At 47.5% G+C, this 23738-nt stretch overlaps 3 protein-coding genes across 3 annotated transcripts; all 3 read right to left on the reverse strand.

The window, feature by feature from the left end:
* Window positions 1–637: 637 nt before the first annotated feature.
* LOC125959587 (uncharacterized) lies at window positions 638–1430 on the reverse strand. Its single transcript, XM_049692413.1, has 2 exons — window positions 1392–1430; window positions 638–1315 (listed from the first exon to the last, which is right to left on the reverse strand). Exons 1-2 carry the CDS (start codon window positions 1428–1430, stop codon window positions 638–640), a joined length of 717 nt encoding a protein of 238 aa, XP_049548370.1.
* Window positions 1431–2844: 1414 nt separating this feature from the next.
* On the reverse strand, window positions 2845–12372 carry LOC125948098 (uncharacterized). Its single transcript, XM_049673789.1, has 8 exons — window positions 12356–12372; window positions 8807–8957; window positions 7084–7255; window positions 5508–7003; window positions 5134–5435; window positions 4602–5072; window positions 4375–4535; window positions 2845–4287 (listed from the first exon to the last, which is right to left on the reverse strand). The coding sequence occupies exons 1-8, from the start codon at window positions 12370–12372 to the stop codon at window positions 3428–3430; spliced, it is 3630 nt and encodes a 1209-aa protein (XP_049529746.1). The 3' UTR covers window positions 2845–3427.
* A 548-nt stretch (window positions 12373–12920) lies between these two features.
* On the reverse strand, window positions 12921–21450 carry LOC125959588 (uncharacterized). The gene is made up of 2 exons (XM_049692414.1): window positions 21270–21450; window positions 12921–13753 (listed from the first exon to the last, which is right to left on the reverse strand). The coding sequence occupies exons 1-2, from the start codon at window positions 21403–21405 to the stop codon at window positions 12921–12923; spliced, it is 969 nt and encodes a 322-aa protein (XP_049548371.1). The 5' UTR covers window positions 21406–21450.
* Window positions 21451–23738: the final 2288 nt, after the last annotated feature.

The following is a 23738-nucleotide window of genomic DNA, read 5'->3' on the forward strand; positions in this document are numbered from 1 at the left end:
TTTTTGTAAAACTTAAATTATTTATTCCATAATTTCGCCTCTCCTGTGGTCATGTGTTGTACCTATCCCTTCGAAACTTCCCTTCTTACTGCTGTTGTTGTTACTTGAATTCCAGTGAAATCACAACAAGTATTGCAAAGATAAGGAGCTTCATTCATAAGCCGTGGCCACACGGGGCGAAAACTCTAGCGCAAACGAAAAAATTAATGCCAAAACTTTTGCGCTTCGATATGTTTACATGGCCGGGTTGAGGAAATTAAAATCGTTTTTTTGAAGAAAAGGATTGAATACACTAGTAATGATCACTCACTGTCGATGTAAACCACAAAAAGAACATATTGTGAGCCCTACCGTTTGCAAAAAGCTTTTACGCTAGGTTTTACGCTCCACGGACCAATAATCGTTTGACAGCATGTAAACGGCAAGCGTAAACGTTTTGGCATTAATTTTTTCGTTTGCGCTAGAGTTTTCGCCCCGTGTGGCCACGGCTATAGCCTTATCATTCGGATGTAATCCATCGATGATATCTTTTATTGCTTTGGGGAAATTATAAAGATAAACCGCCAAAACATGGAATTGGTGCTAATGGTTCCAGTTCGTATGAGTTCCGAGTAGTTTCGACCAAGCTAGGCGCCAATCAGTAGCAAACCTGCGTGATTTGCAGCTTGATAATCTCGAACGCCATGTTCAGTGTGAGGAGATTAACTTGCAAACACTGGACATAGGCTGTTTCAATGCTGCTCAACCGTTTCTCTAGGATTTCAATATTCTCCACCAAATCGGGTAAGAAGTCGAGCACAGCTTCTTCCTCCAGGGAAGCCTGTTTCTCGTCCAGCCGAGTGAGGAGCACGTCCGGTTCGCTGAAGATGTTGCCACCATCGAACACCTCCAGTAGGCTAGAGTTGAACCAGCGGTACTCGGGCCACAATCCGGCCGCATACATGGCATCGATTTCCTTTTGCAGCCCGTCAGCAACTCGCGTTACTATGCAGTTACTGAATCCAAAACCGGCAACGTCCATATCGTCATCGATGAGCTCCTGTACCAGCGGTGCACACTCCTCGTCGACATGATGCGTCCGGACGTACTCCTGGATCTCTATCTCCTGATCGATCGCCTGCTGTAGGTGTATTGCCTTTTCTTCGATCACTTTCGCCTCGAGCGCAAAGATGAGCTGGGTCACATTGCGTTTCACCTCCGTGATACCCTCCACCATGCTTGGTTCCAGCTGATTGTAGAGTGGCAGCAACACTTCCTGCAACCGGTCCATTACCTCAAACGTAAGCAGACGGTTCTCAGGCGATGCTAGCGTGCCCTACCATCGTCAAAATCAAGAAAACATGGAAGTTGAATCTTAAATGTTACGGAGTTTTGAATGAGACAAAACTTACCATCCCCAGCACTAGCAGCAGGAATACGGTACGAATCATTTGTTGGCCGAAATGGTACAGCTCTAAATCACGGTTCAATCACAACTGCCAGAAAGCCCAATGATCGTATCGCACTTTATCGATACCTCGGCAGAACATATCGATGCCTGGGATGCGATAATCACGCTTCATTGGATCGCACTCCTACTTCCGTCGCGGTACGGTTCATAGTCATGCCCTAATCATTGTATGAGGGATTACCTAAAATCACAAACACCGTCCCGTGGTTCGACGGAGGTTAGTCATCGAGACCAAAAATAACCTCGCCTGAACACCTGCAGCTTCCTGGAGCTTATCGAACGCTGCAATAGCCATTGAAGTTAGTCGTCACCGTTTAAAGTTCTTCAAGACTGCCTTGGGTCTATTGTATTTTTCATCCCACGCAGTCAATAAAAGAACATTCGAGGAAAATGTGGTTGTAAAGGTCCTACATAATCCGAGGATTCGATTTTCTTGACAGTTTTCTTAAGTGAACCCACCTAAAATCCGCTTAATCTTGATTCAATTGAAGGGAATAAATATTTTTGAACATGAGGGATTAAAAATAAAGAGCCTACGGGGTAGATAGAGAGAGATAAAATGTACCATTTTATCCGTGGTATCCAATTCGAAGTTTTCAATTGACGCCAAACATAACGTGCATTCCTTCAATCGAACCGAAGTCGTTTGTGGCTTATGCGTACACAACGTTCAATGATGAGCAAAGTTCATTAGCAACTCCGATTTTGTTTGTTCCGTTCGAGTGAAAATGCTGCCCGATGACCTAAACGCATCTGCGTCACCAAGAAAGGGAGTCCTGTATAATTTCGGACTGAAACAAAACAATCCACTCGTGGGTCACAGGGTTATGTATCTCTGCTGTATTTGTTTGTTTTCCATTTAGTTTTATTTCGGTTTGTTTCTGTTGTTTTTTGCTAGAATAATTTATTAATAGTTAATAGTTTCATTATCCTTCGACACCATTATATTGAGTGGCTCTCTATGCGAGTGACCCGTCGCGACTGCCGACCGCGCGATACAAAAACCGTATCCCCTCTCTCTCCCTCTCTGTCGCTTGCTCGCGGTATTTGATGGCACATGATAGCAGCTATAGCTTCTTAATGGCCTCTATCTGACACATAGCGTGTGTGAGTGTATGCATTTGGTTCTGATGCTGTGGGGGTTGGTTTTAGAACCAAAAAAGAAGGCAATATTAAACTAATTCGAGGCCACGAAAGGAATGTTCTTAGCACTAATGGAATGTGTGTGTTTAGAGGAGCATGCGTTCGCCAATTACTTCCTAATGCTAAACCGTATATCGTCAACAATCGACCGCAGGCTCTTGGTGAATTCCAACCATTTGCATTTCATGAGTTTTTCCACATTCCAGTCGGCAACTCAATATAATTAATTGGGAATCATTTCCATTGCACATTCCGTACTTCAAACCGTTTCAGCAACGAACGAAACGTGTTATTCGAATTGAACTCAAATCCTACATAAACTATGCGAGCTAAATAACAAAAACGAAGCCGTACCCCGTATACGGTTTGAAGCAATAAATTAAATTTCATTCTCTTCATTACTTATCTCTAACCGATTCGTTTCTGCGAGTGTTTCTCTTGTACTACGATTTCATTACGCAAAATTCCATTCCATTAATTTCTCCACATTATCATGACTTTTACATTTCATGCAACGTTGTTGTAATGGACGATGGCCAGAGATCGATCGATGAAATAAGTTAAATATAGAGGGGAACAAAAAGTCGCAAATAAATACCAATAAATCTAGCTGCTGATGGGGAGGGTATTGCTATTAGGAATGATGATTGAATTATTGAAATTCATACATTAATATGGCTCTCTCTATGTGTGAACGGTGCCCCCTCTGGGTGAGGCAACGGTGCGCAACCAACCATATTGCCAACTATTCTGATGTAAAATTGTAAAAAAATCCTTCTCTCCAAGCCTCTCTCTGGATGTCTAATTCCTTCCAGAGGAATATCGTTATAGCGCTTAAACGAGCGAGGTGAGAGTGTGACCAATTTTGTCATGACCCGTCGTCGTCGTCGTTGGCCCAGTTCGTATTTTTACTATTTCCGAATATTCCACCCCATCAGCAGTGCTGGAGGGTACGGTAGTGGCTCCCGGTGGCCGCTTCACGGGAACATTGCTAAGGACCGGGTTTTCTTCAGCTTCCCCAATGGCTGCGGCAGCCACTTCTCCGGTTCTCGGATCGACTAGCACCATTTGCAGCTCGTTGTCGACATTCGAGAATCGTAAGGCAATATCTTTGGACTGTTTTTTGTCGATCATGTGGCTGATCTCGAGGTTCGCGCTCAGCTGCTGCTGCTGCTGGCCCTGCTTGCTCATATCAAGATAGGACAGGACTCGACGTGGTTGGCGGCTCGGTGAATCGTACTCACTAATGCTACCCGCATTCGCTGCCGCTAGCTCGATAAAGGACGTTTCTTCGAACCGCGTGCGGCCACAGATGGTGCTGCCCCGGGAAGACGATACCGAGGCTGGTGAGCCCGTACTGGCGGATGAGTTCAGATGCTGCTCCATCATGCTACCAGCGTCGCCGTTTCCACCGTTCACCATTTTCGGTCGCAGACGAACATCGTTTTCGTACCGTAGCTTCTGTTCGATCGTAGCCGTTTCGATCAGTGGTCGGGGGATGTCGTAGCTTTGAAGCAGTAGCTGCTTCTTGTCCTCTGATAGCGTGATGGCGCTACTGGTTGGTGTTTGGTACCTTCCGGCTAGCTCGCTGGTGTTACTGTTGTCGTGTACCGATTCGTACTGTGGCGGTGTCCAGAGGCTTTCGAGGCGATCCTGTTCCTCCTTGCATATGGCGATCTTGGCGCAGTCTACCTCTGGGGATATCAACGCCAAAAGACACAAAGATATGTAATGAATCGTGCGAGATATGGTTGTACCCTTCGGTAGCTCACTCTACGTACCGTCTACGTTCACGCAGTACACCGGATTCGAGATCGAGTTCTGCTCCATATCGATATACTTGGCACTTCGTCCCAGCAGTAGCTCGAACTGGCCAGCCAGATGCTTAAAGCTGGGCCGCTGTTTAGGATCATCTGCCCAGCAGGATCGCACGATCGAGTATCTAGAGCGAGACAGGCAGAAAACGATTAACTACTACCACAGACGTAGTATAAACTACCGTACTTACATTTCCTCGGAGCAATTCTTTGGACACTCCATGCGGTAACCTTGCTTTAGCAGATTGTACAGATTCTGGGGTGGAATACCGGGATAGGGTGAGGCACCGAGTGTGATCAGTTCCCAGCACAGCACACCGAACGCCCAGACATCGCTCTTGGTGGTGTAGATGTGATCCGCTAGCGATTCCGGTGCCATCCACTTGACTGGTACCCGATCTTTGCTCTTCTTCAGATACGCATCGTCCTCGTACACGTCGCGCGTTAACCCAAAGTCCGATATCTTGCAGACCTTGCCCTCGGCCAGCAGCACATTCCGGGCCGCCAGATCTCGGTGGACTAGCTTGATGTCGGTTAGGTACGCCATACCCTTGCTGATCTGCCAGGCGAACGAAAGAATGTCCTTCACCGTGATCGGTTCGACGGAGTTTTCGTAGTCCGCGTTCAGCACCTCCAGCTTACGACTGAGGCGCAGATAGTTTCTGTTGCAAAAGAACGTCGAATTAGCGGTTGTAGCGGCACACGCACTTCTTACGAACTTACTTCAACGAGCCGTACTGGCAATACTCGATGATGAGTAACGGGGAGTCACCCTTGGTACAGGCACCGAGCAATCGAATAACGTTCGGATGGTTCACCTCCTGCAGTAGCTGATACTCAGATAGTAGCGCTAACAGTTCGACCGAGTTGGCACCCGTTTTGAGCATCTTTACCGCCACCGTAGTAATACCGGGCTTTTCCGGTAGATCCGTCGCGAAGCCCTTCAGCACCTTACCGAACTCTCCTTCACCGAGCGTCGCATCGAGGATTAGGTTCGAGCGAGGAAACTCCCACTTCGAGTCATACTGGGGAAGGGAAAATGAAAATGATGTCATGCCTACAATATTATTTGATATATGTGTGTGTATGCTACTTACATCGATCTTAAAATTGATCTCATTCATTCGCGAGGTCAGCGGTAACTCGACGTTAAATATCTCGGTATCATTGCTGACGAGATTCATGGCGATGCTGTTAAGACCGGAATTGCCACTATTATCGATCAGCTTGCCCTTGATCGGTACCTTTCGGCTGAAACAGTACGATACGATCATCACGGCGAGTACCATCGGTATTAGTACGATCGCCAGCAGATAGATCGAGGCGTGTGGTCCCTTGATGAGCCCCGGCTCATACACACTGCCATCGCGAACGGCCGCCGGTGGCACATTTTCGGTATCGTTCAATTCCGCTCCCGTACTGGGCACGGTTAGAAGCTCTACGTCACTAGCTTTCTCCCCTGAACCTCGGATCGTCTCTGTCGCTTCCGTTGTCGTCGTGGTGGTAGTCGTAGAACTCGAGGTCGTAGTGGTGGTGCTAGTTTTGTTCCTTTTGTGCGACGGAAGAATGCGCAGATTGTCCGTACAGGTGCAGTGTCCTGTGCTACGGCAGCTGCAATGGCCGGGGGCCGTATGAATTCCTCGTGGTTTATCCGAATCGTGCACTCCAACAATGTCCGGCTTGAACACGCAATCTTGCGGGCAGATGTGGATCTTCTCGCGATGGCCCATCTCTTCCAGTGGATCACAGATCCCATCCGGACAGTGCGTCAACCCGGACGAACAGGTAGGATAGTCTTCGCTCCAGGGTTGCAAGAGGGCCGCTGGTCCATCCGGGCTACGGTACTCACACGGGCCGAGCAAACTGCCGATTCCACAGGCCCCCAGGCAACTGCTGCGGTTCGGATGGATAGCACAAAAGTCTTCCACCCCACCTTCCACGAGTACCGTCCCCCCAGCGCACTGGGCAGCATCAGGATTTTTGCGCATTCGCACCAAAATGTTAACACTATAGTTCTTCCACGACACTGTGATTTCGTGCCGGCTTTCGAGGCTCTTCTCGTTGAAGGCCGTTTCGTTCTTCAGATAAATGATGCCCGCCACACGCGTGATCCCAAACGCATCCAGCGGGTTGCTCGTCAAACGGAAGCTCAAATCGGAAACTCCGCTCTCCTGCTGGATGAGCTGTTTGAAATTTCGCGGTTCCGCTATCCGAGCGTACTTTCGCGAGGTATCATATACGATGGCTTCCTTCGGGTAGGCGATCCTGGCCGGTGTCGTAACATCCTTTTTGCTCTTTCTTCGGGCTTGCTGTGGCTTCGTTTCGAACCTTGATCCACTGCTGGCTTCGGCATACGCTGGAGCAGCATCACCGCTGTTGCTCGTCAGTGCCTCCGGTCGGGGCAGATCGTACTCGTGGATACGGTTCAGGTTGGTGGTGATGCAGATGGTTACGTTCCCATCCTCGCCTGTTGATGATGGCCGACCGTGCCTTTTTCCGCCATCCGTGGTTCGTTCGACCGTTGGATCAACGGCTTGCAATGTAACGCAGTACGGGCTATGGCGAAGGATGCCGGATCGGGCAAACAGAAGCTCTGGAAAATACATCCGGGGATCCGTGTGATAACGTCAACTCATACTAGATTCTCCCTTCGCTCTCTCCCCTCATACTTACTGCAGCCAAACACCGTCTGCTTAAGTCCATCGTCGTGCTCATTCTCGTACATTGCACAGTCGACACGGAACAGCTCCATCAGATCACCGAGCAACCGATAGTGGACCCGGTTGTTTACCGGAATCGAATCATCATCCGTGAACACGATACGGAAGTGTCCCACCGGATCACCCTGCAATCGGTACAACGTAGATGAATTAATTATTAAGCAAATGTATGGAATGCTGTGACCTGTGACAACAGCCGTGGCTCTTGATTGCAAAATCCAACTCTGGATTGCAATACTTCAGGTTGGGCAGCATCATCGTTCCATGAAACGGATTCACACTCTTTGAAGGCTCTCCTGTGTGGTGCAAGTATCTACGTCAAACTAAATTCAGGAATTGGCAAAACCCAAAAATAGCCTTTGTAGTATCAAAAAATGTATTTTTTTAAAATATGTTGTTTATGATGCAGCCTTCCACTCACCAGAGCCAGCACGTGATTTCTGTCGGTGGCCGGTAGTAATCGAATCGTAATTGGACCATCTACCTATCTCTATTGTCCCACATGTCACATATCCACCAACCAAACCACAAGTGGCATCCACTTTTTAAAAAAATCAATATAACACCAAGAGTACGCTTGTGTTTGTCGTCAGTTGATGCGATAGCTACACTTTCCAACCGGTGTATCCGACAGCTGGGCGACAAATTTCCATTCTACGCAACACCATGATTGCCAACCATCGAAACTCCGCACGGATGGTCGGTACCATTCCAGCAAATCAATTTGCTCTCCATCTCTCCATGGCGCATCGAGCTGCCATTACTTCACATTTTTTGAGTTATTCGAAGTTATGGCTATGTCGGTTTTTTTTGTCTTTGGTTGGTTGGTTTGGTTGAGCTGCACCACTAATTTGTGTAATTCAACAATGAAAGCAAAATGCATGGTAATTGCTCCCGATCAAATGATTTTTTGTGATGCAGCATATTTACTTCAAAAAGGTAGTGTTCTCTACTCCGTTCCTGAAAAGCACTTCATCATCGCGAACAGTGTGTATGCCGCCGCCGTCGTTTTGGACCTCTGGGAAGACAAGGGATTTTTTTTGTAGAGTATTATGTTATGCCTGTGTGGCGGACCGGAATAGCGAACACGAGCCTTGGTTTGAGGGATAATAGCCAATAATAATGCCGGTTCAATTCGTCACCCTTAACGTCCCTACACAGTCGTCAGCAGCAGCAGCAGCAGCAGCAGGTGACACCCCTGGTTGTGGTGCAGACGTCGATGGACGCAATATAAACCAGGTAAAATGAATTACTTTTATCACGCCTCACAAAACCCCGTGATGGCGTGCTGCGAACACAAAAAAGACAATGTGTTCTAAGCTGACTACAACCCGGCTCGGATTCTCCTTGATACTTGTTGGGTAGTAGCTTCTTTTCAGGGAAAATTAATTTTCTCCGTTCGAAGGAATACGGACGATGATAACCTTTTCTCGAAAAAAAAAAAAAAGGTAAAGCAGTAAAGCAAGCTCGTCGGTGACTCTTCAATTTGTGGCTATCAATTTCATTCCTTTGCTCGAAAAGTTCGTTACTTCCATAAGAAACATCGTGTTTTCTATTGTCTCTGAGGTCGCCTGCAAGGCGGGAGGTAAATGTCAATTCGCAACGGAATAGCCTCATAAAAGCAATCCCGATCCGGAAGATTTGAGACAAACATTCGCGATAATCTGGATATTAACCAAGAATATCCGAGAGCTCCACGAATCATCCTCAATTCTCAACTTGGGCACCGAGTTTTTGTATGCAAACAAGGCCACGATTCGTTCTGGACTTGTTCGGGCCATCATGATCGAGAAACATTGCAGTGAGCCGAAGAAGCTGCGTACGGCGCTATTAGAGAGTAGAATTCTAGGAGGAGAGGAGCTTATGGTCATATAACAAATGAGTTCACTTTATAACCTCCGCGTGTGTGCATAGCCAGTAACTGGGCACTGCATATATAGCACAGGCACAGGCCACCACAGACCATGGCCATGTTTTTATGAGTTCTTTGTTCTTTTGCGTTCCATGTGCCATCCAATGCCGAGGAACCGCCGTACGGAAAGTGGTATTACGGTCTGTCGTCCGGGTAACAACACAGGACTCTTCCCCACACTGGGGAAAGGCACAACGATTCGCATTCGTCGGACGGGTGGGGGACCCCGGGGGCTGCTGAAAATATGCAAATTCATTTGCTCTTTTCGTTGCCATCACCGTCGTCGTCGTCGTCGTCGTCGTCGTCATCATGGACAAATAGCAGGAAACTATCGAAAAGGGGGCAGTTCCTGTGCTGGTCCTTGCCCATGTTTGGAAAGTCCTTAGTCCGATTTCCTGCTCCTGAACCGACAACACAAGGCGAGGTTATTGGCCTTCACAGGAAGACAGCACGGAAGTCTGTGTCTTCTTCCGGTTTAACAGCTTTACCCAAAGGCGTACATCCACGCCAATCGTCGTTCTAAACACACTAAAGCACTCCATACATCCGATTATTGCCCAACAAATGAAAGCATGGTATGGTGTGACTCCGACAGAGACCAAGTGGCCAGTTGCTGCTGCTGCTACTGCCGCTGGTTAAGAGCAAAAACCTTGCAGTCATTGATTTTGGACGTCCCAGTCCATCCGCTCGTCCATCTGTCTGTGCTGTCTGTCTGGAGCTGGCTGTCTGGCGTGAAGCGCGAACAATAGAACATACAATGGCAGGACACACTCCACCACTGTGTCACACCTACACGAGGAGAGTTGTGGTCGCGGGCAGTAATGTCTGACCATGGTAATTCCGTTTCCAGTTGCGTGATTAGCTTGCATTAATCAGCACCAATGGTAAACAAAAGTGAAAGGGCTGTGCACGGCCCAGCATTGAAGAGATCCTGCACGAACCGTCTGTCTTTCTCTCCCACTCTGTTTCTCCCTTTGCGGTTTTGCAAACGCATCCGTTGCGAAGACCGCCGCATAAGGTCATTGGTTAGTTTATGGACGGAAATCTGGAAGCGAAGTCGGTTCAGCTGCGTGGGGAGTGTGTTGATGTTTGCGTTGGAGGACTAATGACCGGTCGAGGGTTTCAAGAGCCTAAAGAATGCGAGCGGAACGGGCGAGTTCACGGTCAAAGTCAACGGTCGATGGGAAAAGATGTTACTCGGATCCGATGTTAAGGATTACCACAACATGGTTACATGCATATCACTTACGTAGATCACGACCGTAAGATTTACGCGCTTTTGCTTCCCTATGAAGATCAATATTAGGATTAAGTGCGCACATCGTTTGTGCCGAGCTGGCAGCAAGTCTTCCGCTTGAGTGACAGTGGAATTTGGTTTCCGACGAATTTGGATTATAGTGTCGTTCGTCTCGTCCGACGAAAGTTTGTCGTGAGTCGCTACAATCTTATCCGATGTAATCCTGCATTTATGACTATGACTGGTTGGAGAAGATTATGTTGTCGAATGAGTAGAATTGAAGCCCAGAAAAGACTTCTGATCAGAATACGTATAGGATACTATTGAGTATTCATCTGTGTTGAAAAAATATGTTCTACCTCTATACCATAGCGTAATACTAACGCTAGTTCTCTCTGGTAAACAAATTCATCTCTATTTAGCGTTGCTATAGTTCAGCAAACTTGTAGGAGCCATGTCGATAAATAATATGAAATGGATAAATAATAATAATTGGAGAGACGCACAAATATCCAATCATCAGCTAGCCTCACTTCCCGTCGAGTTATTGTGCGTCTCTACCATTGTCAGACGATTTCCAATCGTTGATGACGATCCGACAAAGGCCAATGTTTGCTATCTTTCAATTATGGCGTAGATTGCAATTTACACAACTCGTTAATTGCCAATTCATGATTTCATACTCCAATCACATCCCCAACGGAACAATGTGCAAACGAAGAAGAATAAACGCGTACGACCTCTTACCCTTTTCGGGAGGTGATGAGGAGGTTTGGACAACGATAGTCGTCAACCAATTTTTTAAACCAATATTGGCACAACAACCAACCAACCAGAAGGCCTTCCTTGCTGACGGGCTTGTTACTCTTTTGCGATGCCATTTCTCCTGAGACAACTCCCAAGCCCTTCCTCCCTCGATAGGTACCGGTTGTTGGCGCATACCGTTTACGGTCGCATCTCGTTTACCTTTTCATCACGCTTTTTCCACGTAGTTGAGCCTCCTCTGTCTCGTACACCTATGTCAACATTTGGTAAACCGAATGCCAGCGGCGTGAAATTCAATACAATGAGTACAAGGACAACGGAACCACAATGATGGAAATAGACAAAGGTAAATCGTTTAACATTCGACGAATTGCCACATTATGGGAAAGACGTGGGATCGAAGAAGGGTTCTTGGTAGTCAGACACACAGGGTGGGATGGTGTTAGGATCGACCTCTTTTTCGAGTTCATTTGGTTTCCTTTCTCCATATTTTGTACCGGTTAAGGAATAGATTATAAATGATGAATGAGTCACCAACGAGGTGGTGTGGTATTTTTTAAAATTTTCTTCGATGATGCGTTGGTGCCATCTTGTCCTAGTACTATGCCGAACAGGCACGTGGAGATACCCGTCGGTTGGTAGCAAGTGAGGTGTGAAAATGAAAACAATGTTCATGTCTCGCACAAACTATGCCAATCCCTAGTAAAATGCGTCTAGCAGAAGGAGTGGGAGTAGCCCGTTTGCCAAGGATAGGCTCCGTGCTACACCCCCAAAGAAGGCCCATTACATGCCATTAAACAATGTTTGCCAATACACATGATGGCATCTTTGACACAAAATCGTCGGGGTGCGCGCTCGCGCTACATCGCCATCATCATCATCATCATCCCTTCGGCCACTGAAAAGGTTAGTCCGTTGATGGCGCTAGAGTGAGTTTCTCGGGATCCGGTGGAAAATAGGGTTTCGGTCAAACATGCTGACAGGATCGGCCACTATATACTAGCTATCTCTGTGCTGAACCAGCACTGTGTTGGCTCTTTCTCGCTCCCTCTTTCTGGGTCGCTTGTTTCTCGCGACTATTAGCTAAAGTCATTAAATTTTCATCGCCTTCGCACGCTAATCACCTCTCGCGCGACCGGATTCCAGAAGGAACGAGCCCGCTTCCGCATTCATCTCGCATCCACCCTTCTTTTCCTGTTCTCGCACAAACACACAGTGTGTTTGCGGTGAATGGAAGGGGTGCATAAATGCCCTAAAACCCCACGATGGGGACGCCCGGTCAGCTAACTAATTGAATACCACTATCATCACAGGAGCGCGATCGCCATATTGGCTAGGCTAGCATGCTTTCGATGGCAGGTTTGGGAATGGACGTCGGCCGTGTTTATAACTGCCAGGCGCCTTGTTTTTGGTTCGGAAAATCGAGCGGAGAATTCGATCCCTTCTTAATTATGTCTTAATTACTGAGGCCTAACTCCAGGATAGCGCGTCCCAATAGGTTTCTTTCTCTCGCTATAACAGGCACGTTGCACAGAAAAGAAACCTTTCTGCCATAAATGGCGCCAAGGAACGATGTACAATGTAAACATAATATTGCGCTTCGAGCCGATAACTGGTAGGGTAATCGATTCCTTTGGGATAAAAATCAATTACATTAAAACCGGAAATGGTACCCAGATTGCGCAGGCGTTTGCTCTAACCCTGACCTAACTAGTGGGCAAAGTGTGTCATCGCCGGACAACTAAAAACCGTCATCCCGTGCAATAGCACCGGACTTATTTCTTTTCTAATCGACACAGATTAGAACCAACTGCTTCGTGAGCTCGAAACATAAACGAAACTACGGGATAAGCAAGAGATTTTTAATCCAATCGAGCTACTTTACCTGATTAACGTGCGGATCGTCGAGGTACACTTGGACATCATCACCAGCCGCACCACTTGATGTGACCTCATGGCGTGGCAGATTATCGTTACGATCCAGTACGGTGACAGTGACCGTCCGGTTGACGGTTTGTTGTGCGGCCGGGCTTCCATCACCGAGTTGCTGCAGTTGCGTGCAGCGTACACCGGCCAGCAGTATCGGACCGGGAGCGTGACTGTCGTGATCGAAGGAAACTCGCGTTCGTAGGGTGCCATCGTTCGGATCGAGCAACAGATAGTCGTTGCCTGCGGTGTCGTCCTGCAGCGCATATCGAACCTGATGCTGTGGGCAGAGGCGCCGATAGATGGCTGGTCCCAGTGTACCGATTGTCGCGCCCGCTGGACCGTTCTCCGCCACACGATACTGTGCCGCATCCCAAAAGCATGCCCGATCCGGATGATGCTCGCAGAAGCTATCGAGCGAATCTTCCTTCACCGGTTGCGGGTCGATGGTGAGACTTAGGCGAGCCACTGGAACCGAGGCGGACGATAGAACGCTCCCATTTTCCGCCACGATGATGAATTCCGTTATGTTTGCGAGCGACAGAATTTTGGAGGTAATCCACAGATCGCCCGTTTTCTCGTCCACCGTCAAATATCCAGCGTCACTGGATGGCACCTCGATGCTGTAGTGATAGTGGGGAGAATTACCCGCCGGTTGCATTCCATTCGTCGACAGCAGGCGTAGGTTGACGATGGGTTCACTTCGCAGAATGATGTACGATTCCTTCGAGATAGGCAGCGTTAGGCGCAGTTTTGACGTTGAAAAGTAAACTCCCGGCGAAGCTGGAAGGCAAATAAACAGACGGAGAGGGAGTGAGTACAGAGATATTAGATATAAGTCGTTCAGCGGTGGCTTAAGGGAAAATGGTTATGGATAAGATATTTATGAGCTAGAAGGAGCACCGCCTGAGGCGACATGAGCTAGCAGTTCCAGCTAAAGCGCACAGTATGGATAAGCTGGATCATCTTAGGGTCTGCCGCGCGTGCGGCAAGGCAAACAGTAATGCGAGACAGCAAGCGGATTCATCGGATTTTTTCGAATGAAAAGATGAATTCATAATTCTATTTGCGCTTCATTATTTTAACGGAGGTTCGCGAAATTGTGAAATTGTGTGTGTCTTTTCCTAGGATTGTTCACAATCGCCGTTTTAGTATCTAGAAATTTGAACATAGTTTCAAACTCTGCTGTTTTTGGTGCGTGCTCTGTGTTATCTCTGGTTTATGATTGGATGTCCAGACATTCGGCAAACATAATCACAATGGCAAACAAAGCCCCTAAAGGCGTTAAAAATGAAAGATTGCTCGGGAGGATACACTCTAGATACAGACTACGAACAGTAGACGTGTTCTGATGGAGTAAGACTGTTGATGGCCAATTACTGAAATTTTCCTGCCTTTTCCAACCGCCAAAGACCCTCTGGCTAATGGCTCTGGCTACCACCGAGGCACTGTGTTCAACAGTGAATAGGGGCTGCTAATGGAATAGGTATTGTTTTTTTTTAATTCAACAACCTATCTGTACTTTGCAGCGTCTACATCGCAAGTACACCGAACAACAAACAATAAGGTGGTAGAATAAATGGTTGTTTTCCCCCCTTTCGCCGACAACGGAGTGTATAGAGTTTCTCACTGCAACATCATTAGCCGTGCTCCACACACCACAAACACCGACAGGACGCAGATAGGACAATCTGCAGCCAAAAGGACATCATAAACACCTCGGATACCTTCTTCCTTCCTCCGTGTGTAAAGCAAGTCCTGGGTTGCGCTTCTGCTGCCAGTGGATGTTGATCGGTGTTGATGGCAATATCAATTAGCGTGACCGGTTGCTAGGCTTCGCCTTCGCTGCGTCAGCCGTCTCCGTCCCGAGGTCGTACTGCGTGGCCGGTATGTTTCAGCTTATAGAAAGTAAAACAAAACCTATAAGCATAATGTTCGTACGTCAACGTCATTACCAGCTGGCATTTACCAGGTTCGCGACGGTCGGTACTTGCCGCCCACGAGAGAGAAAGAGCGCTCATCTAGCGGTCCCCCATTATCCGAAGCAGCGAACACCATACGTCCTTTTGGCCAACGTCCAATGCAGACGCCACGAGATGCTGCGATGCGATTTAATGGTAACACAGAATTGCGAACAGCATTACCACCAACGGCCAACTCACTCGTTACACTTGCCGTTCCAGGAAGGTTGTCCTGGATGGTCACGTCCCAAATTGTTCACATGCAACAAGTGACTTTATTTGAGGGTTTTCCAATAGCGTTCGATGGGTTTTTCAGGTGAATGAATATACTTTAAATGATACTGTGGTCGTCGAGGGGGTGTCTGCGCTATCCTCGGTTAACTCGGTGTTGTGCAACGAAGAGGTAAAGATAGGATCGAGGAGAGGAAATCATTAGGTTTGCACAGTTAGAAGCAGAAACATTGACTATTGCAAGTAAAACACTCTTTTACAGCATCACCACATCGTGTGACCGCAGCCTGTAATGGAAAACTTTCTCTCTATACGTACGGCCCGTGGAAACTGTGACGGCTTGCACGTGTTTCCGCCTGACGTCACATCTTAAATCCAACAGAAATCAACAACATCCCACCTTCAGAGGAAACATTATGTACGTTACGGCGCCACTATAGTGAAAACCGAGAGATATATAATGTTTCGCGGGAAAATGGAATCACGTTGGAAAGGATGTGTACACGTGGACACAAACGTAAACACAGCATCCCATACTGTCCTTTGGTTAATGGGTGGAAAATTCGGGATTTGGCGGCTAACATCGTGAAAGGCACAAACATACTGGTCAGCAGGAGATTCCATTTTCCGGGCATAACAGCATGTCAATTTTGAATTCATTTATTTACACTGGCCAGGAAATGGCAAGCTGACCAACTCCGTTACCAAACACGGAAGCTTTCTGAGAAAGGGAGACAGCAAAATGGAGGTTCGGAAATGGAGAAATCGATTAAAGCTTCCATAACTCAAGTGGCTATTTGGAATGGGAATCGCGAGAGGCTCTTTCCGCATGGAACAAACAACTGTTTTATGAATGAAATGATCATAATGACGCTGCTACGGTCGCTGTTTGGACTTAAAACAGAACATGCTACTCGGGAAGGGCACAAATCCAATGAAAGATGAAGCGTTATACGATCCGCAGAAAAGGGTATCGATTGACCAGGTTAAATAAACTGCCACCACAACTAGGCCACCACATCGCTTCCGCTTAACTAGGAGAGAAAAAAAACTACTGCAAACTGCACCCAATCGATTATGATGAACGATGATGATACGGTATCACACACGCGCAGCAAAGGGAGAAGCGTTATCAATCAGAGACGGCAGCCATCACAGGCGACAACGTATGGTAATTCGATAATATTTGTTTACCGATGATAACGACGATAATTGTCTTATCAGGCTGTGGTTGCACTCGGTTCGAACACTTACGACGACATGACCGCTACACCTCTCGGTCATGGTGCTGTGCTCCTCTCCCCTTACCAAGAAATTTATGCGACACAATTCGACACTTTCGAGCGTTCCGATGTTACGATCCATCTTCATCATCGTTCTCCGATCCGATGGTGTTGACAAACGATTTTACAAATCAACTTATGCTGTGCTGCCGGAACACGACAGGTGTGCTATGCTGTTGGCATATTCTCGTGCAAACATTGGATGTATCGTACACCGAAGGTAGAAAAGAGAAGAGAAGTGGTTTGCTCTTTTCACTCAGGAGATTTATCATGAGAGATGGAGAGCATCGGACCACCGACTACGAGAAGGCGCAGCATTAGGTTTCAATCAAATGGCTCCAAATTGCTGCTTTCAAGACTCCCGACCATCTGGTATGGTTTCCTATTTTTCTCGCGCGATTCAACGAAACGAGAAGGACTACCATCCATGGAAGCACGTTAAACTTTTAAGTCTTCACTCCGTCGCTGATGCTTCTTGCGAATCAATCCAGTGGCGGAGGCGAGGCAACATCAAAAACCCTGTCGTCGACAGGTAATGAGGTGTCCGCTTTCATTTCTTATTACGCCATGCCACGCCACGCCACTAAGCCTCAATCATTCACAAGCAAATTGTGCGTGTTACTCTAGTGGAGGAGTGTACTGCATGAACTGAATCTGTTTCGCAGCTGTTTTGGGGGCGATTTTCAGATTTATATGGAACCTTTTTACAGAGCTACAAAACAACCAGAACCAAAGCATTGCTCGTCGCTTAAGCATCAGCAAAGTGGACGAAAACATGAAGCGTAAAAGGCGGAGAGTCTTCGTCGGTCTTTCGTCTCCGGAGCCGGAGCCGGAAACTGTGGCTGAAGACACCCTTAATCTTCTGACGTTCCATGTCTCGTTTTTTTCGTCCCCACCGGATGCCCTTTTTTTGTTGATTCGGTCCCGGTCCATCTTCAAAGAAGCGAATAAGAAATGCGTATTTATTTGGGAGAGCAGCATCGTTACTATGGCAGACAAAATGGGATATGGACGGCCAAGCAGACATACCACATGTATGCAGGCATGTAGCCGAAACTGGGGCATCTTGCTTCGGTTCGGTTAACCGTAAGCCGCATGTGGATTATTTGCCTCAAGGGTCAAAGGTTTTACTAGGGTCTTCCAACTATTTCAGGAATTTGGCAGAATGTATGCCAAGCATCCTTGCCACGTTGGGCTCTAATTGACTAACTGCTGGATAGTGCATTACTGCTCTCAAACGGAACAACCTCTCTACTTTCCCCGGTCTAGATGTGGAATTGCAAATTTGCCACCAAACAAAGCATATTCATACTAATAATTTTGTACTCAGAACGTTAACCCCTTTCAATATATGAATCTTGCGAAGATGGAAGAAAGCCAGCTAGACAGAAAACAAATTATTCGTCTGGACGAGGCGGACATGTTTGCTGAAATCTGCTGACGAAGTGAACTACAAGAGAGCCCCAAAAAATCCATCTTCGCTTCGCTGGCGTTCTTTAAACACCACAAGGCAACATAGCGTAAATTTGCAATAAACAACGACACCAACTAAACGCCCAATAACGATGCCGTCGAAACTTCGACATGCCGTTCGATCGATCAACACTATAAACGTCTCGCCACCATCGCCATTACCGCAAAATGATGCTTTGGTTAGCAAAAATCACGCCTCTTGCCTTCCACTATCGGTTGTTTACAAATGATGTGATTTACACTCCCCAAAAAACTAATGAATGAGTTTATCACTTGGCGCGTGAAATTGAGATGATTCGGCCGATTTCTCCCACCGTAAGAGAAGAGCGGCCACGAACGCGACGCAACGACGGCGGCCGAATAGTAGTGGCCACTCGACTCGTGCTCTCCCATTCAGAGGCTCACTCCTCTCGCCTGGCATCCTCATATTCGAGTTGCCAACCAACCAACCAAAACCACCAAAGTACACGCTTGTCGGTGTCGGACTCGCAAACGCTCGTCGTCGCGATAAACGACTTGGTCCTTGGTTTCGTGTCTCGCGCCACCCACGTTGCCATTGAGCCGTTCACGCGCGAAACGCACCAAGGAAGGATGATGTCGAGCACTGGCGCTTGCCCACCGCTCAGCAGTAGGAGCAGGAGTTCGCCGAGGCTCGTCAGTGTGCCATGGTTACGGGTAAGGCATCTACTTAAATTCTGTTTACTCACGAACTTTTATCATCGTTTATTGCTTCACTTCTCATCGTGATCATCGTCTCACTTTTCCGAGCAAGGCAAAGCGAACGAAAAGTGGCAGACCGAAAGGATCCACTTTGAAGTGGAATCCCTCTCTACGTTCACGCTCGACACGTGCTGTGTGTGCGGTCGCTCGTCCTTCCGGCAAACCAGAGGTTTCTCCTTCCTTCCTTCCTTGCTTCCTTCTTTTTTCTGAACTCATCGATGAGAAATGGCCAAAAAAGCAATAATTAATTTTCCCCAGACTGGAATTAGCACCCCACAAAAAAAAAATCCCATGAAGAGCGTGTTTCGAGTGAGCAAAGGATCCTGAGAACACCAAGGAACACCGATTAGTGAACCTTTTGTGCGTTCTTAGCCCTGCTGCTGCGGCTTAGAGGCGCTTTTTGCGATTAAGAAACATTCGGCGAAACTGCTCTGCCTCAACTCGGCACGTGCGACCAGAAGCAGGTATCCTGATTTTTTGCCCCATAATCCAACGTTCTACGTACAATCGAATTGTAAACCGGTACTTCTTAGGTTTGACGAGAACTTAGGTTTTAATACAACAATTCCGTTCCTGGACGCTCCCAAAGCTGCATCGATTGTCTTAAGTCGATCTTGTGTTCAAGTTCGTACGATGCTCAAGTTCAAGTTCGTATACAGCAGCAGTTGGGATCGGGAAGAATTCTCGGCAAATATGCTCCGGGGCAAATACCTTATCACTTTCGCCCGCGGGCTAACAGTGGAGCGAAGTCAAATGATATTACTGACTTTGCCTGAAGCCATGTCGGTGACGAAATTTACTCCAAAACAAAACAAAACAAAAAGAAAATCCGGAACGTTTTCCCTTCGAGCCAGAGTTCGTTCCTTGGAAAATGCTTTTGTGCGTCGTCGAGGGCCCCAATCGGCATGTCCTTCGCTCGAGTTCCCAATATAAGATTAATGATTTTTGTTTGTTGTGGCTGGTCCACTCTGTCTCTCTCTTTCTCCCCTTGTGCTTATGCTCTCACTCCCCTCGTCGCTAAGTCGTTTCTCCTCGAGTGCTCAAGGACGGAAAGCGGCCCCAGGGAAAATCCTATCAGCAAAACATCACGGTGAATCATGTTGAGATGCTGATGCCTTACGGCATGGTACGGCTCGATAGATTTCCAAGAAAGGGATGCTGCTGCCCCTCCGTGGCGCGGAAGTGCTTTTGTGTTCGGTTCGACGAGTCCGTGATGTGGTGCTGTGTTGGTTGTTGGTTGGCTATATTGAATCTCCGTCTCCTGCTCGGTGTGCCCGTGGTCATGGTACGGTGCCCGGCAAAAATGAGAACAAATGTGAGGGGATTACCAGTCGGTGGCGAATGCACTGGAGGAGAAGAAGTGGAACTTGACTTATTGTGATTCTGCACATTTCTTTTCGAATTTTTATACCGGGCCCATCCTTAAAGTGGCTCAACGATTTCGAGAACAAGCCTGGCAAAGTCAAGTCAGCAAAGAAGCCGACCAGTTTCTTCAGCAGACTACTGACTGACACACTAGACACGCGGGAGACTCCTCCGGGCATGGCATGTATTAGTCACAAAGTCAAACGGAAGGATGTAGCTAGCCTTTGAGCAAACGCGTAGCCGTAGAGATTTGGATAACTGCCAAACGGACTGGAAGCATTTTCGGCAAAGTCTGACGCATCTGACTGACTCATTGTCGGATGCAGACGGTATGCACAACCCAACAACTGTCCCTGGTGCTCTGTCGTGCACTCTGTAAACAATAAATTTATGCTCGCTTTAATCCTTTAAAAGTCCTGTGAGGTTGGCGGAGGTCGTTGGAACAGAAACATTTAATTCCTCCGATTGATACTAGTGCCTTCGCCTTAGCATCGCTTGGTTTTGGCCAACACATTGTACGCGAGTCTGATAATCTCAGTCTTAAAGAAGGACGACGAATCAACGGAAAATCCCAGAAAAGCTACAAAAAAAAAACTCGCGCCATTATTGCTCGAATGATTTTGTGGAATCACTCGACTCGATTCCAAATCCTTTATCTGTTTGTTTACACACGACGGGCATCGACTTCGGGATGCGAATTCGATTTGCGAATGGCGAAGGCACAGTTGAAATGACATTGTAGAAGTTTTTACAATGGACTTTTCGCTTTTTTTTCGACCAGATCTAGCAAGGAAGCTGAACAATCGCTTTTCGATGATCGCGCAAAACATGAAAGCAAGTGCGGCCAGCGACCACGGAAAGCCACTTAGTAACTTTGCACCGCGAAGTCGTGATGGGAGAAGAGGTATAGAATCGAATAGAGATAGAGAGAGAGACGCGTGCAACAAATGGAATTTCTAGGTTCCGTGTCATCGCTGGTGCTCTATGTTCGCCAATAAAAAGAAGACGACACTCCGGGAGAACGACGTCTGACGACACGGTAACAAGTGCAGTATGTACCCATTCGTTATCATCAATAAGCGGTGCAGTTTGTTTGAATTATTGTTACGTTAGTTCAAGTTTATCCCTGAAGAGCTCTTACGCATCCTTATTGCATTACAGTCGCGGGTTTAACCGGAAGTGCAATACATGGCACAGGCATCGAGGATTTGAAGACGTCTCCAAACGTTGTTCCTTATACAATTGAAAGAACGGTGCGCTACTCACCAAATGCCGCAGGCGTCGGTATGCTTCCCGCAAGTACCATCAAGCTGATCAGCAGCATTCTCCTTGCAATCCACCAGTTGCGCCGCTGTCGCCATCTCCTTGAGAGGAAGCTAGCGTTATCGTTCCGGGCCTCCATGGTACGAGCAGGAATGAGCGATGTCGAAGAATGTCCCTATGTCCTATTGAGACCGCGACTGCCGGTCTCTGCACATCCGTCGACAACTTGGCCGATGATACGCCGGAATCGTGCCGGAAGCGAGTGTACTAGTGCGAGATCGTTCTTTGCTCAAGTATTCCTAACCCCTTACAGATGGTTATTCCGAACCCTTTCGATAGTCGTTCGGTGGTTCGTCGCTTCGATGGATTGCTGGGGCAGCGCACCGCCACCGGGATTCCAAGCAGTACTCTGCGTGCTTCCGCTATTGCTCACTCGAAAGCTTCCCGTGTGATGTGTTCCAATTGTCGATGCTAAACTAAAACCATTCTCGTGCACGCGTCACATGTGTGTGTGTGTATGTCCTGTTCAGGGCAAGAATTTCATTTTGCAAGCCCCATGATGGCACCGTGGTCTATCCTGGCCAAGAGTGTGGCATTCGAAATGGTGAACATTAAGCAATTACGAACGGAACACACACGCGTGGTCTGGGTGTTTCTTCGATGCAATTGCGTCGTACTGTAGAATCGGGTGGCGTCTTCTCTATAGGATGTAATGTTGAATGCTGGTGGATGGTTATGTTGAACGAACTTTTGCTCCCTCTTCTCGGAAGCTCGTTAGCAGTTACCGTACTTGTTGCCTAGGAAACAAGGGTCCTACTTCGACCACCACTCGCTACCTTTGCTTGTTCCTTTAGCGCAACAGCAATATTTGTTCGAATCAAATGCTACTTTGCTCGGTGTTCGGGGAACGTCCGTATGCGAACCCCGCCTTCATGCACACACTAGATCACACATTCGCTTATTACAACCATCGACTGCGAACCAACAGCTGGCAATTATTTGAATTTCACTTCCACCCAGCAGAACCTCTCGCAAGACTTTTCAAGCTTCGAAACTTTTCCGTACTTGTTGAAAGGGAGTTGATGCGTGTTACTGTTGGTTTTAGGAGCTTGTTTGCACTGATTCACAGCATCTTCCGTACCGTGGGTTAGGAGATAATTTTATGAATAGCTCGCGACTGCCTCTTTGCCGCTGGGTCGCTCTCCTCTGTCCGTCGCTAACTTCTTCTTCTGGTACGCTTATCACGGCCGACAGCATGGACACTGAAATGATAACCAGAGAGGTGTTGTATGCTGTTAGCTATTGTAATGCTGTGTTTAACCGCACACACATGGCCTGACTGATGATGATGATGATGTGGCTGCTGAGTGTTGTGTCTCGATCATAGGCTACTGTGAGAACAGCGCATATTAGGCGCAACAAGAGACGAATCGATTGCATGCCATCAAAGGCGCCACAGGATGACATTCAAATCAGAGCGTGCCACCGGAAGAACATTGAACTTGGCCATGGTCATCAGGATCACACGAAATGATCCGCCGGCACCCTGGCACCAGTATGCAGCATGCGACGATGCATTGAAAATGGATGCAACATAACACCCAATCAGATGAGGAGTATGGTTGCTGTGATGACAAATGCAGGCAGCAGCGCATATCGTTCACATAATCAGTGAGTCACGGCGCGCTTGTCAATACGAACGACACAAACAGCGAACTTTGCACCCACAACTGTTAAGGGTAGTTATCGGTAATGAGAAGAGGACCACCCTCTAATCACCCGGACTTATGAAGGGGGAAGAGTGGCAGACGAAAAGAAAATCTTCAGGTTCTCGGTTTAAAGATAAGCTACTCCAGAGCGTGTGTTTGTTTGCCAAAAACGGGCCAAGTAGCTATCGGGGGATGGCAGATGATAAGACAAGGACGCCTGCCTGCTTTGTGTGCCGCTCTCCGGGCCCGCCCGTTGTAACACGTACGAGGATCATTAATTAGTGACGTCAGCCAGGTAACGTGCCCGTCAGTAGATAAGCGTGATGATGGCAAGGTGTGAATGGTTCGTCGTAAGGGGCGTATGAGGAGGATGGAACTCTGTCTCGTCCTACCGGCCTCTGGCAGACTCGTCAACCTTTGACCATCCCGTTGTTAACACCTAACAACACGTGAAAGGTTGAGTGCTTGTTATCGGTTCCATCATACTGTTGTGTCGTCATTTTCCCTCATGGTAGGCGAAGACGAGCTATTCTCGAGCTGCTTTCTATCAGGTAGGCGGCACACCGGTAGCTACGCAACATAAAAGATGAACAGACGAGCCAAAGTACGTAAAGTGTTCCAGTGAATGAATTGGCAACATAGCGACACTGTTTGGTGCGGGTATGAGAGCGTAGGTTTTACATGGATTTGTTACAAAACTCTCGCGATGAGCTATGAAGTGGAATCTTTACTAAGAAAATAAAATCTTCTGGCTACTGGTTGT

Source organism: Anopheles darlingi, chromosome 2, assembly GCF_943734745.1.
Source record: "Anopheles darlingi chromosome 2, idAnoDarlMG_H_01, whole genome shotgun sequence".
NCBI classification, from domain to species: Eukaryota; Metazoa; Arthropoda; class Insecta; order Diptera; family Culicidae; genus Anopheles; species Anopheles darlingi.

What these genes read in the sequence shown, in the direction of transcription:
- LOC125948098 (XM_049673789.1), bottom strand. An exon ending in GCAGACGGTGTTTGGCTGCA is followed by an intron (nt 7,004 to 7,083) that starts GTAAGTATGAGG and finishes TGTATTTTCCAG; the next exon opens with AGCTTCTGTTTGCCCGATCC. An exon ending in AGATCAATTTTAAGATCGAT is followed by an intron (nt 5,436 to 5,507) that starts GTAAGTAGCATA and finishes TCCCTTCCCCAG; the next exon opens with TATGACTCGAAGTGGGAGTT.
- LOC125959588 (XM_049692414.1), bottom strand. Translation starts at nt 21,405, where the DNA reads ATGGAGGCCCGGAACGATAACGCTAGCTTCCTCTCAAGGAGATGGCGA. An exon ending in ACCGACGCCTGCGGCATTTG is followed by an intron (nt 13,754 to 21,269) that starts GTGAGTAGCGCA and finishes TTTGCCTTCCAG; the next exon opens with CTTCGCCGGGAGTTTACTTT.
- LOC125959587 (XM_049692413.1), bottom strand. Translation starts at nt 1,430, where the DNA reads ATGATTCGTACCGTATTCCTGCTGCTAGTGCTGGGGATG. An exon ending in TGCTGCTAGTGCTGGGGATG is followed by an intron (nt 1,316 to 1,391) that starts GTAAGTTTTGTC and finishes TGACGATGGTAG; the next exon opens with GGCACGCTAGCATCGCCTGA.